We start from the raw sequence: 13154 nt of genomic DNA on the forward strand, positions 1-13154 counted from the left end.
AGGGGCCTGGCAGCAGCTATGTGAGGCCCGTAATCTGCCTGCACCCTATGTCAAAAAATTTAACACACCAGCAGTGTGAAGAGACCTGAAAGTGGCACATGGCAGCAGAGTGTGGCGATGGAGACAGCAGCAATGGGAGGCCGTACAGGGACCCATGACAGACTCTGGACTTGGCAGCAGCATGAGGAGGCGGTATATAGGGGCCCATGGCAGATTAGGGGCCTGGCAGCAGCTATGTGAGGCCCGTAATCTGCCTGCACCCTATGTCAAAAAATTTAACACACCAGCAGTGTGAAGAGACCTGAAAGTGGCACATGGCAGCAGAGTGTGGCGATGGAGACAGCAGCAATGGGAGGCCGTACAGGGACCCATGAGAGACTCTAGACTTGGCAGCAGCATGAGGAGGCGGTATATAGGGGCCCATGGCAGATTAGGGGCCTGGCAGCAGCTATGTGAGGCCCGTAATCTGCCTGCACCCTATGTCAAAAAATTTAACACACCAGCAGTGTGAAGAGACCTGAAAGTGGCACATGGCAGCAGAGTGTGGCGATGGAGACAGCAGCAATGGGAGGCCGTACAGGGACCCATGACAGACTCTAGACTTGGCAGCAGCATGAGGAGGCGGTATATAGGGGCCCATGGCAGATTAGGGGCCTGGCAGCAGCTATGTGAGGCCCGTAATCTGCCTGCACCCTATGTCAAAAAATTAAACACACCAGCAGTGTGAAGAGACCTGAAAGTGGCACATGGCAGCAGAGTGTGGCGATGGAGACAGCAGCAATGGGAGGCCTTACAGGGACCCATGACAGACTCTGGACTTGGCAGCAGCATGAGGAGGCGGTATATAGGGGCCCATGGCAGATTAGGGGCCTGGCAGCAGCTATGTGAGGCCCGTAATCTGCCTGCACCCTATGTCAAAAAATTTAACACACCAGCAGTGTGAAGAGACCTGAAAGTGGCACATGGCAGCAGAGTGTGGCGATGGAGACAGCAGCAATGGGAGGCCGTACAGGGACCCATGAGAGACTCTAGACTTGGCAGCAGCATGAGGAGGCGGTATATAGGGGCCCATGGCAGATTAGGGGCCTGGCAGCAGCTATGTGAGGCCCGTAATCTGCCTGCACCCTATGTCAAAAAATTTAACACACCAGCAGTGTGAAGAGACCTGAAAGTGGCACATGGCAGCAGAGTGTGGCGATGGAGACAGCAGCAATGGGAGGCCGTACAGGGACCCATGACAGACTCTGGACTTGGCAGCAGCATGAGGAGGCGGTATATAGGGGCCCATGGCAGATTAGGGGCCTGGCAGCAGCTATGTGAGGCCCGTAATCTGCCTGCACCCTATGTCAAAAAATTTAACACACCAGCAGTGTGAAGAGACCTGAAAGTGGCACATGGCAGCAGAGTGTGGCGATGGAGACAGCAGCAATGGGAGGCCGTACAGGGACCCATGACAGACTCTAGACTTGGCAGCAGCATGAGGAGGCGGTATATAGGGGCCCATGGCAGATTAGGGGCCTGGCAGCAGCTATGTGAGGCCCGTAATCTGCCTGCACCCTATGTCAAAAAATTTAACACACCAGCAGTGTGAAGAGACCTGAAAGTGGCACATGGCAGCAGAGTGTGGCGATGGAGACAGCAGCAATGGGAGGCCGTACAGGGACCCATGACAGACTCTGGACTTGGCAGCAGCATGAGGAGGCGGTATATAGGGGCCCATGGCAGATTAGGGGCCTGGCAGCAGCTATGTGAGGCCCGTAATCTGCCTGCACCCTATGTCAAAAAATTTAACACACCAGCAGTGTGAAGAGACCTGAAAGTGGCACATGGCAGCAGAGTGTGGCGATGGAGACAGCAGCAATGGGAGGCCGTACAGGGACCCATGACAGACTCTAGACTTGGCAGCAGCATGAGGAGGCGGTATATAGGGGCCCATGGCAGATTAGGGGCCTGGCAGCAGCTATGTGAGGCCCGTAATCTGCCTGCACCCTATGTCAAAAAATTAAACACACCAGCAGTGTGAAGAGACCTGAAAGTGGCACATGGCAGCAGAGTGTGGCGATGGAGACAGCAGCAATGGGAGGCCTTACAGGGACCCATGACAGACTCTGGACTTGGCAGCAGCATGAGGAGGCGGTATATAGGGGCCCATGGCAGATTAGGGGCCTGGCAGCAGCTATGTGAGGCCCGTAATCTGCCTGCACCCTATGTCAAAAAATTTAACACACCAGCAGTGTGAAGAGACCTGAAAGTGGCACATGGCAGCAGAGTGTGGCGATGGAGACAGCAGCAATGGGAGGCCGTACAGGGACCCATGACAGACTCTAGACTTGGCAGCAGCATGAGGAGGCGGTATATAGGGGCCCATGGCAGATTAGGGGCCTGGCAGCAGCTATGTGAGGCCCGTAATCTGCCTGCACCCTATGTCAAAAAATTAAACACACCAGCAGTGTGAAGAGACCTGAAAGTGGCACATGGCAGCAGAGTGTGGCGATGGAGACAGCAGCAATGGGAGGCCATACAGGGACCCATGACAGACTCTGGACTTGGCAGCAGCATGAGGAGGCGGTATATAGGGGCCCATGGCAGATTAGGGGCCTGGCAGCAGCTATAGGAGGCCCGTAATCTGCCAGCACCCTATGTCAAAAAATTAAACACACCAGCAGTGTGAGGAGACCTGAAAGTGGCACATGTTTGAGGCATGATTCATGGCGGATTTAGTCAGTTGTGTCAGGAACTGGTGGTTTGAAATCCAGACTAATCCACGCCTGATTCATTTTCACAAACGTGAGTCTCTCCACACTTTGGGTGGACAGTCGTGTCCTCCGCGGAGTTACAATACCTCCTGCCGCACTAAACACGCGCTCCGATGCCACGCTACTGGCCGGGCATGACAGCCTTTCAAGGGCAAATTCAGCTAGTTGGGGCCAAAGGTCAAGTTTCGTTGCCCAGTAGTCAAGGGGATTGTCTACCTCGGTTGGCAGGGTGCTGTCCAAGTAGGCCCAAGCCTGTTGTTTGAGCTCCTGCTCCAGGTCCACCTGATGCTGCTGCTGCTGCTGCGGCTGGTTAGTAGTTTCCTCACTGCGCTGGTGAAGAAAGCTACTCATCATCGACTGCAGACTGAGGCAGCCACTGCTGGTGGAGCTGCCACTGCTCCTACCACCCCACCCCTCCCCTGCTGCCATGCCAGCGGAACGCGAGCGCACAGGGCCCACAGTGTCTGAGGATGGACGTTGGCGCACAAAGGCAGAGACCAACTGACTACATAGGTGGTTTTTATAGTACGTAATTTTGGCCTCCCTCTCAGCAGGTGTGAAAAAGGCCACCATTTTGGACCGGTAGCGAGGGTCCAACAAGGTGGACAGCCAAAAGTCATCCCTCTGTCTGATGGTTATTATTCGGCTGTCGCTACGCAAGCAACCGAGCATGCTATGGGCCATTTGTGCCAAGGAATGCGAGGGACTCCCTGCCTCCATCTCCACAGCATACTGCCACGGTGCGTCTGGGTCCTCTGTCTCCTCCTCCTCCTCCTCTACCAGATGCTCCTGCTCCTCCACTCCTGTCCGCTGAGTGGAAAAACCACCCATTTCACTCAATAATTCCTGAGCACAAATGTCCTCCTCTACCTCCTCCTCTTCTTCCTGTCCTGCCCCCACAGGGGTCATGTGGCGTTGAGATCTGTGCGCCACGTCTACCGCACCCTGACCAGCCATTGTTAACAGCATTTGTTCCAGGACGTGCAACAGAGGAATGACGTCGTTCATCCCATAGTCCTGCCGACTCACGAATAGCGTGGCCTCCTCAAAGGGCCTGAGCAAGCGGCAGGTGTCACGCATGAGCTGCCAATGGCTGACATCTAAGTTACACAGGGGAGTACCTTTATCCGCTTGTAACATCAGGAAATCGGTGATGGCCTTTCGCTGCTCGTAAAGGCGGTCTAACATGTGTAGGGTTGAATTCCACCTTGTTGCAACGTCGCAGATCAGGCGATGCTGTGGAATTCCGTTCTGCCGCTGCAGCTCAATGAGGGTGTTCTTTGCGGTGTAGGAATGGCTGAAATGCATGCACAGTTTACGTGACATTTTAAGGATGTCTTGCAGTGGGATGGTGGATTTTAGGAACCGCTTGACAACCAGATTGAACACGTGAGCCATGCATGGCGCATGGCACAACCTTCCTTGACGCAGAGCAGACACCATGTTCTTTCCGTTGTCAGTCAACATGGTTCCGATTTTTAGTTTGCGCGGAGACAGCCATCTGTCGATTTCTCTGTTCATTACACTCAGCAGTTCCTCCCCTGTGTGACTACGTTCGCCAAGGCATACCAGGTGCAGCACAGCGTGACACCGTTGCGCCCTGCACATGTGATATGCCGGTCGGGTAATGGGACTTGGCACGGGGGTGGCGGCTGAGGACACGGCGGAAAAAGAGGTGGTAGAGGCGGACATGCTTGCTGGACCAAGGACGTGCAAACGTGGAGGCAAAAGCGTCGTGACCTGTCCAAGTTGCTGGTGCGGCTGTGCCGGCACCACGTTCACCCAGTGGGCCGTAAATGACATGTACTGTCCCTGACCGTAGTTACAGCTCCACACGTCGGCGCTGCCGTGCACTTTGGCAGAGACCGACATGCTCAAAGACTGGCCCACCATCTCTTCTACATGTGAATGCAGGGCTGGCACTGCCTTTTGGGCAAAGAAATGACGGCTTGGCACTCTCCACCGCGGCGCGGCACAAGCCATCATTTCTCGGAAAGGTGCTGAGTCCACCAGTTGGAAAGGGAGGGACTGCAGCACCAGCAACTTGGACAGGAGGACGTTCAGCTTTTGCACCGTCGGGTGCGTGCTCGCAAACTGTTGTCTCTTGGATACGGATTCCAAGAAAGACTGTTGACGGAATCCGAGAAGAGGAGTAGCAGGAGAAGGAGCATCTGAACGAGCGGAAGATGCCAATGAGCGACAACTCCCCTCAGCAGAGGTGTTGGAGCCTTGACTGGCTGATAGAGGGCGATTGACGACGTCGGGTGACGGAGCAAGTAACGGAGCGGGTGATGGAGCGGGGGCTGGGGCAGGCAGAACCGCCGTATGTTTATCACGGTTTTCCCAGGCCACCGAATGGTGACGCTGCATATGCTGACGCAACGCTGTAGTCCCAACATGGGCCCCCTGGCCACGCTTGCATTTCTGGCCACATAGTCGACATACGGCTACGTTTACTTCCTCGGGCGGCTTGAGGAAAAATTGCCACACCACCGAGTAGGAAACTTTGCCCCCGCTACTCTTCACTGGCTGACTGCTACTTCCTCCGTGCGCACCGGCACCACTACTGGCCGTGGTGGTAGGCTGCAGTGGAGCTGGTGCTCTACTCCGTGGACGTTTGGCTCCACTGACACTGATGCGACCCTGCTGCTGTCTCCTGGGCAACCCACCGACTGTTTTGCTCGCTGCCAAGCTGCCACCCTCTTCTCCTGATGATGCGGAAGAAATTGCCTGATGACGACGAGGCTGCCAAGTGCGATCAACCTCCTCATCATCAAGTAGGGTCTCCGCCTCACTACTAGCCCCCTCGGCTGCGTCTGGGTCAGGAGACAGACCTGTCTCTAGACCGGCTACCGAGCCACTCTCCTCGCCAGTACTTGTTCGCTTGGCTGCTGAAAAGGCCGATGTCTCCCCCCGTTCCTGACCGCCCTCTGTTAGCTCTTCCTCACTGTACAGTGGGGCTGAGCCCACAGCATGCGATACTTCGCTTGGTGAGGGAACAGCAAAGGACAGGGGCAGGTAGAGGACACGTGATTTCAGTGGGCTTGGTCCCGGGCCATGCCAACTAACGGTTGTGTCTGACGTACCCACCGACCGTTGGCTGTAGGTGTCAGAGGTGACCTGGGAAGAGGAAGACGACCGAGCCAACCAATCAATGACGGCAGGGTTGTCGGTGGAGACACGACCGCTGGATGACACCGGGAGCACTGGCCTCTGGCTGCGAATACTGCTGCCTCGACCCCTTCCTCTGCTGCCACGTCTGCTCGCTCCTAAAACATTGCCTCCTCTGCCACTCCTCTGCATGTTGTCTGACATACTATTTAATTCAACGATTAGGTGTCCCTGAGTAACAATTCTCTGGCACTCAGTAACAATTCTGTCTGTCCCTGAGTATGAATTCTGTGGCCCTGAGTAACAATTATGTGTCTGTGCGAGTAACAATTCTGTGTCTGTGCGAGTAACAATTCTGTGTCTGTGCAAGTAACAATTTTGTGTCTGTGCGAGTAACAATTCTCTGGCACTCAGTAACAATTCTGTCTGTCCCTGAGTAACAATTCTCTGGCACTCAGTAACAATTCTGTCTGTCCCTGAGTATGAATTCTGTGGCCCTGAGTAACAATTCTGTGTCTGTGCGAGTAACAATTCTGTGTCTGTGCAAGTAACAATTTTGTGTCTGTGCGAGTAACAATTCTCTGGCACTCAGTAACAATTCTGTCTGTCCCTGAGTAACAATTCTCTGGCACTCAGTAACAATTCTGTCTGTCCCTGAGTATGAATTCTGTGGCCCTGAGTAACAATTCTGTGTCTGTGCGAGTAACAATTCTGTGTCTGTGCAAGTAACAATTTTGTGTCTGTGCGAGTAACAATTCTCTGGCACTCAGTAACAATTCTGTCTGTCCCTGAGTAACAATTCTCTGGCACTCAGTAACAATTCTGTCTGTCCCTGAGTAACAATTCTCTGGCACTCAGTAACAATTCTGTCTATCCCTGAGTATGAATTCTGTGGCCCTGAGTAACAATTCTGTGTCTGTGCGAGTAACAATTCTGTGTCTGTGCAAGTAACAATTTTGTGTCTGTGCGAGTAACAATTCTCTGGCACTCAGTAACAATTCTGTCTGTCCCTGAGTAACAATTCTCTGGCACTCAGTAACAATTCTGTCTGTCCCTGAGTATGAATTCTGTGGCCCTGAGTAACAATTCTGTGTCTGTGCGAGTAACAATTCTGTGTCTGTGCAAGTAACAATTTTGTGTCTGTGCGAGTAACAATTCTCTGGCACTCAGTAACAATTCTGTCTGTCCCTGAGTAACAATTCTCTGGCACTCAGTAACAATTCTGTCTGTCCCTGAGTAACAATTCTCTGGCACTCAGTAACAATTCTGTCTATCCCTGAGTATGAATTCTGTGGCCCTGAGTAACAATTCTGTGTCTGTGCGAGTAACAATTCTGTGTCTGTGCAAGTAACAATTTTGTGTCTGTGCGAGTAACAATTCTCTGGCACTCAGTAACAATTCTGTCTGTCCCTGAGTAACAATTCTCTGGCACTCAGTAACAATTCTGTCTGTCCCTGAGTAACAATTCTCTGGCACTCAGTAACAATTCTGTCTATCCCTGAGTATGAATTCTGTGGCCCTGAGTAACAATTCTGTGTCTGTGCGAGTAACAATTCTGTGTCTGTGCAAGTAACAATTTTGTGTCTGTGCGAGTAACAATTCTCTGGCACTCAGTAACAATTCTGTCTGTCCCTGAGTAACAATTCTCTGGCACTCAGTAACAATTCTGTCTGTCCCTGAGTAACAATTCTCTGGCACTCAGTAACAATTCTGTCTGTCCCTGAGTAACAATTCTCTGGCACTCAGTAACAATTCTGTCTGTCCCTGAGTAACAATTCTCTGGCACTCAGTAACAATTCTGTCTGTCCCTGAGTATGAATTCTGTGGCCCTGAGTAACAATTCTGTGTCTGTGCGAGTAACAATTCTGTGTCTGTGCAAGTAACAATTTTGTGTCTGTGCGAGTAACAAATCTCTGGCACTCAGTAACAATTCTGTCTGTCCCTGAGTAACAATTCTCTGGCACTCAGTAACAATTCTGTCTGTCCCTGAGTAACAATTCTCTGGCACTCAGTAACAATTCTGTCTGTCCCTGAGTATGAATTCTGTGGCCCTGAGTAACAATTCTGTGTCTGTGCGAGTAACAATTCTGTGTCTGTGCAAGTAACAATTTTGTGTCTGTGCGAGTAACAATTCTCTGGCACTCAGTAACAATTCTGTCTGTCCCTGAGTAACAATTCTCTGGCACTCAGTAACAATTCTGTCTGTCCCTGAGTAACAATTCTCTGGCACTCAGTAACAATTCTGTCTATCCCTGAGTATGAATTCTGTGGCCCTGAGTAACAATTCTGTGTCTGTGCGAGTAACAATTCTGTGTCTGTGCAAGTAACAATTTTGTGTCTGTGCGAGTAACAATTCTCTGGCACTCAGTAACAATTCTGTCTGTCCCTGAGTAACAATTCTCTGGCACTCAGTAACAATTCTGTCTGTCCCTGAGTAACAATTCTCTGGCACTCAGTAACAATTCTGTCTGTCCCTGAGTAACAATTCTCTGGCACTCAGTAACAATTCTGTCTGTCCCTGAGTAACAATTCTCTGGCACTCAGTAACAATTCTGTCTGTCCCTGAGTATGAATTCTGTGGCCCTGAGTAACAATTCTGTGTCTGTGCGAGTAACAATTCTGTGTCTGTGCAAGTAACAATTTTGTGTCTGTGCGAGTAACAATTCTCTGGCACTCAGTAACAATTCTGTCTGTCCCTGAGTAACAATTCTCTGGCACTCAGTAACAATTCTGTCTGTCCCTGAGTAACAATTCTCTGGCACTCAGTAACAATTCTGTCTGTCCCTGAGTATGAATTCTGTGGCCCTGAGTAACAATTCTGTGTCTGTGCGAGTAACAATTCTGTGTCTGTGCAAGTAACAATTTTGTGTCTGTGCGAGTAACAATTCTCTGGCACTCAGTAACAATTCTGTCTGTCCCTGAGTAACAATTCTCTGGCACTCAGTAACAATTCTGTCTGTCCCTGAGTAACAATTCTCTGGCACTCAGTAACAATTCTGTCTGTCCCTGAGTAACAATTCTCTGGCACTCAGTAACAATTCTGTCTGTCCCTGAGTAACAATTCTCTGGCACTCAGTAACAATTCTGTCTGTCCCTGAGTAACAATTCTGTCTGTCCCTGAGAATGAATTCTGTGGCCCTGAGTAAGAATTCTCTGGCACTCAGTAACAATTCTGTCTGTCCCTGAGTAACAATTCTCTGGCACTCAGTAACAATTCTGTCTGTCCCTGAGTAACAATTCTCTGGCACTCAGTAACAATTCTGTCTGTCCCTGAGTATGAATTCTGTGGCCCTGAGTAACAATTCTGTGTCTGTGCGAGTAACAATTCTGTGTCTGTGCAAGTAACAATTTTGTGTCTGTGCGAGTAACAATTCTCTGGCACTCAGTAACAATTCTGTCTGTCCCTGAGTAACAATTCTCTGGCACTCAGTAACAATTCTGTCTGTCCCTGAGTAACAATTCTCTGGCACTCAGTAACAATTCTGTCTATCCCTGAGTATGAATTCTGTGGCCCTGAGTAACAATTCTGTGTCTGTGCGAGTAACAATTCTGTGTCTGTGCAAGTAACAATTTTGTGTCTGTGCGAGTAACAATTCTCTGGCACTCAGTAACAATTCTGTCTGTCCCTGAGTAACAATTCTCTGGCACTCAGTAACAATTCTGTCTGTCCCTGAGTAACAATTCTCTGGCACTCAGTAACAATTCTGTCTGTCCCTGAGTAACAATTCTCTGGCACTCAGTAACAATTCTGTCTGTCCCTGAGTAACAATTCTCTGGCACTCAGTAACAATTCTGTCTGTCCCTGAGTATGAATTCTGTGGCCCTGAGTAACAATTCTGTGTCTGTGCGAGTAACAATTCTGTGTCTGTGCAAGTAACAATTTTGTGTCTGTGCGAGTAACAATTCTCTGGCACTCAGTAACAATTCTGTCTGTCCCTGAGTAACAATTCTCTGGCACTCAGTAACAATTCTGTCTGTCCCTGAGTAACAATTCTCTGGCACTCAGTAACAATTCTGTCTGTCCCTGAGTAACAATTCTCTGGCACTCAGTAACAATTCTGTCTGTCCCTGAGTAACAATTCTCTGGCACTCAGTAACAATTCTGTCTGTCCCTGAGTAACAATTCTGTCTGTCCCTGAGAATGAATTCTGTGGCCCTGAGTAAGAATTCTCTGGCACTCAGTAACAATTCTGTCTGTCCCTGAGTAACAATTCTCTGGCACTCAGTAACAATTCTGTCTGTCCCTGAGTAAAAATTCTGTGGCCCTAATAACGTTTCTGTGGCCCTAAGTAACAATTCTCTGGCACTGAGTAACAATTCTGTCTGTCCCTGAGTATGAATTCTGTGGCCCTAACTAGCGTTTCTTTGTCCCTAAATAACGATTCTGTGGCCCTCATTAACAAGTCTGTGTCCCTGAGTAATGGTTCTCTGTCCCTAAGTAACTTCTCTCTGTCCCCAATTCTCGTTTCTGTGGCCCTAACTCTGTCCCTGTCCCTAGTACAGAGCGGTCTGCCTCTGTTCAATGACTGCAGGCAAATGAAGATTTCCAAAATGGCCGCTATATATACCTCGACCATTACACAGTGCTGGCTGGCTGGCTGCTGATTGGCTGATGCGATCACATGTCGTTGAGGAATGCATTATGGGGCAGCGCGCCTTGTCTGCGCGCCTTCCCCGACATCCCCGCTCCGTCGCCGCACATGTCAGCCGCCATTTTCGGAAAAATTTCGATTCGCACGTCCGAATTAGGCTGTTTTTCGGATTCGGCACGAATCGAAATTTTTCCGATATTCGACTCGAATTCCACTTCGGATACTTCGATTCGCTCATCTCTACTTATAACACTGCACCATATTTATTTTATATTCTCTGACTACTGTATAAGGTTCAGTATTGGGTGCCGGCAGCTGGTACATATAGGATACTCCATTAAGCGCAAGAGGATTTCCCTTACCATTTAAAGTAGGCAGTAGGAACCCTAAAAATCTCAGCTGAACTCCCTGGGAAGCAGACCATAGACACACACGGCTACTCTAGGGCCACAAGGGAAAAAGAGCAAATGGGAAACATATTGACCACAGTTAATTCAATTACCCAAAATCAGTTGCCTCTGTTGAGGAGGATTCTAACCATACATCCCAAATTGTATTAAATTTCCTTGGACATCCTCTCGATATATACGTCAATTTGTGAAAGCAGAGTTTTAAAGGACTATTATATCACAACTGTTGTAATCTGATAAATGTGTGGTTTTAATATGTTTTTATATTTTTAATAGCATTTTTGTAACATTTAAATGCAGACCAGGCTTTTTGGCAAAAGACACAGGATCTGGGGCATTCTCTAATGTCCCCAGTGGTTCCTACAAAGATCACCTTAAGACATCCTCTATTTAAGACAAAACTGGTTCTGCAATGGCTCACGCCCTAGCAGTATTATAGTTTGTCCCAGTCACTGTCATTTTTGCTGGAAAAATTGATTATCTTTTAAATGTAGAGAAAATCTTAATATGGGCATATGAAATAAGAACAAGGAGTTTGCTATAATTTCTCATAGGGGTGCTTTAGGCTCCATGTACATGGAACACTTCTGAACGATGGAAACTGACTGCTGGAAAATGTATGTTAAAAAACTTCTGTTTAGCTGTGTTTATATGCGCTTATGAGCGTTTGCGTTTAGAAGGGTTTTTTAAAGATAACCTCAGGAGACCTTCCCAAATGCACTGAAAAACAGTAAAAAATCAACTATTTCAGACATTTTGAGAGAAATAGAGAGAGAAGAAGCAGAGAGAGCAGTATTTGTTGAGATTAGCTGTCTTTTTTTTTGTGGAGTTTGGATGTGTTCCAGCTCATTTCTGTGCAGAAATTATTGCAGCAGTGCCTAACATCTTTTCTTTCACGCAAAACCTCAAAGTATGGTGTACCAGGTCCATTTGAGTTGCGGAACACCGCTTTGCATGCATTTTTCATGATGAATAAAAGCTCTGGGCAGCATCTTGAAATGGAAGAGTTAAAAAAATGTTGCAAACGCTTTTAAACACGGTTAGCGGCGTTTACACATCTTTACATGCGTTTGGCATTTGAAATGCTGATAAAATCTACTCCTGAAAGCAAGTTTGGTGCGTTCAAAAAAATGAATGTAAACTCAACTGCCTGTAAAGGAAAAGAAATGTAATGTCCAAACACAGAAAGGTTTCTTCACAGTGAGAGCTGTGAAAATGTGGAATAGACTCCCTCAAGAGTTGTTTCTGGCCAGCTCAGTGGATTGCTTCAAAAAAGTCCTGGATTCTTTCCTAGATACACAGAATATAACTGGATACTAACATTTATAGGTACATTTATTTATCCAGAGAATATCCGATTGCCTCTCGGGGGATCAGGGAGGAATTTTTTTTTCCCAGCAGGAGCAAATTGGATCATGCTTTGCTGGGTTTTTTTGCCTTCCTCTGGATCAACTGTGGGTATAGGATTATAACTTTTTTTTTTTCTATGGTTGAACTGGATGGACTTTTGTCTTTTTTTCAGCCGGACTAACTATGTAAACTATTGTAAACGACGATGTGTACATGGACACAGGAAGCCATTAGGGAGAGTTCAGGGGCTGCTGAAAAAAATGCAGAAAAGCTCCTAAACGTGTGTTTATCAGCCGCAGTGTACATGGAGCCTTAATGTGTACCGGCAAATGACATCATTATAGTTGTAACTAAACGTGTTCTTTACAAGGCCAACCAGTCTTCAGGTACTATTGAGTATATGCAAACAGGTATCTACAGCTATGTCATTAATAATGCTAACATAAGCCAAGCTACTGAAATAAATTGATTTACAAGCAGTAGACACCTCTTCCACATTTGTATTACAGACTTTTTGGATGAAGGGTTCCAAGTACCAGTGTCTATAGCAGAAAGATACAAAGTCGGAAGGACCATAGGAGATGGAAACTTTGCCATTGTTAAAGAATGTGTAGAAAGGTAAGTGGATGTATCTGCTTTGTTCATCCAAGTTTTACCTAGAAAAAGAACCATGGACCGTTTAATCAACTACTAGATAGTACAAGATATACAGCTACTGATGGGTCCAGGATGCTCTTGTTAAAGCTGCACTGAAATTGTGACACCCCTTCCCCTAGGCTTGGTGTTAATCCTCACCCAATATTACTAAACCTTTTTTCCCTTAAAGCTATTTCTCCAATTAGGTGCCCTGTGGAATATTGATAGTTGCTGTAGGATTTTAGGGCAATACATGGTAACACAGTATTATTACAAGTGTAATGTTACACAGGAGTGGC

At 48.1% G+C, this 13154-nt stretch overlaps 1 protein-coding gene across 2 annotated transcripts in view; it reads left to right on the plus strand.

Annotated features, from left to right (window-relative positions):
• Window positions 1-13154, plus strand: part of DCLK1 (doublecortin like kinase 1) — a 474120-nt gene that overhangs the window by 348599 nt on the left and 112367 nt on the right. For both annotated transcript variants that reach the window (XM_089690856.1, XM_089690855.1), the window contains exon 8: window positions 12729-12837. In XM_089690856.1, the coding sequence (XP_089546982.1) occupies window positions 12729-12837 (109 nt within the window). The remainder of the gene's footprint in view (window positions 1-12728; window positions 12838-13154) is intronic.

The sequence above is a fragment of the Staurois parvus genome, unplaced genomic scaffold, assembly GCF_062004578.1.
Source record: "Staurois parvus isolate SC_StPar_1 unplaced genomic scaffold, SC_StPar_1.0 ptg000544l, whole genome shotgun sequence".
Lineage (NCBI taxonomy): Eukaryota > Metazoa > Chordata > Amphibia > Anura > Ranidae > Staurois > Staurois parvus.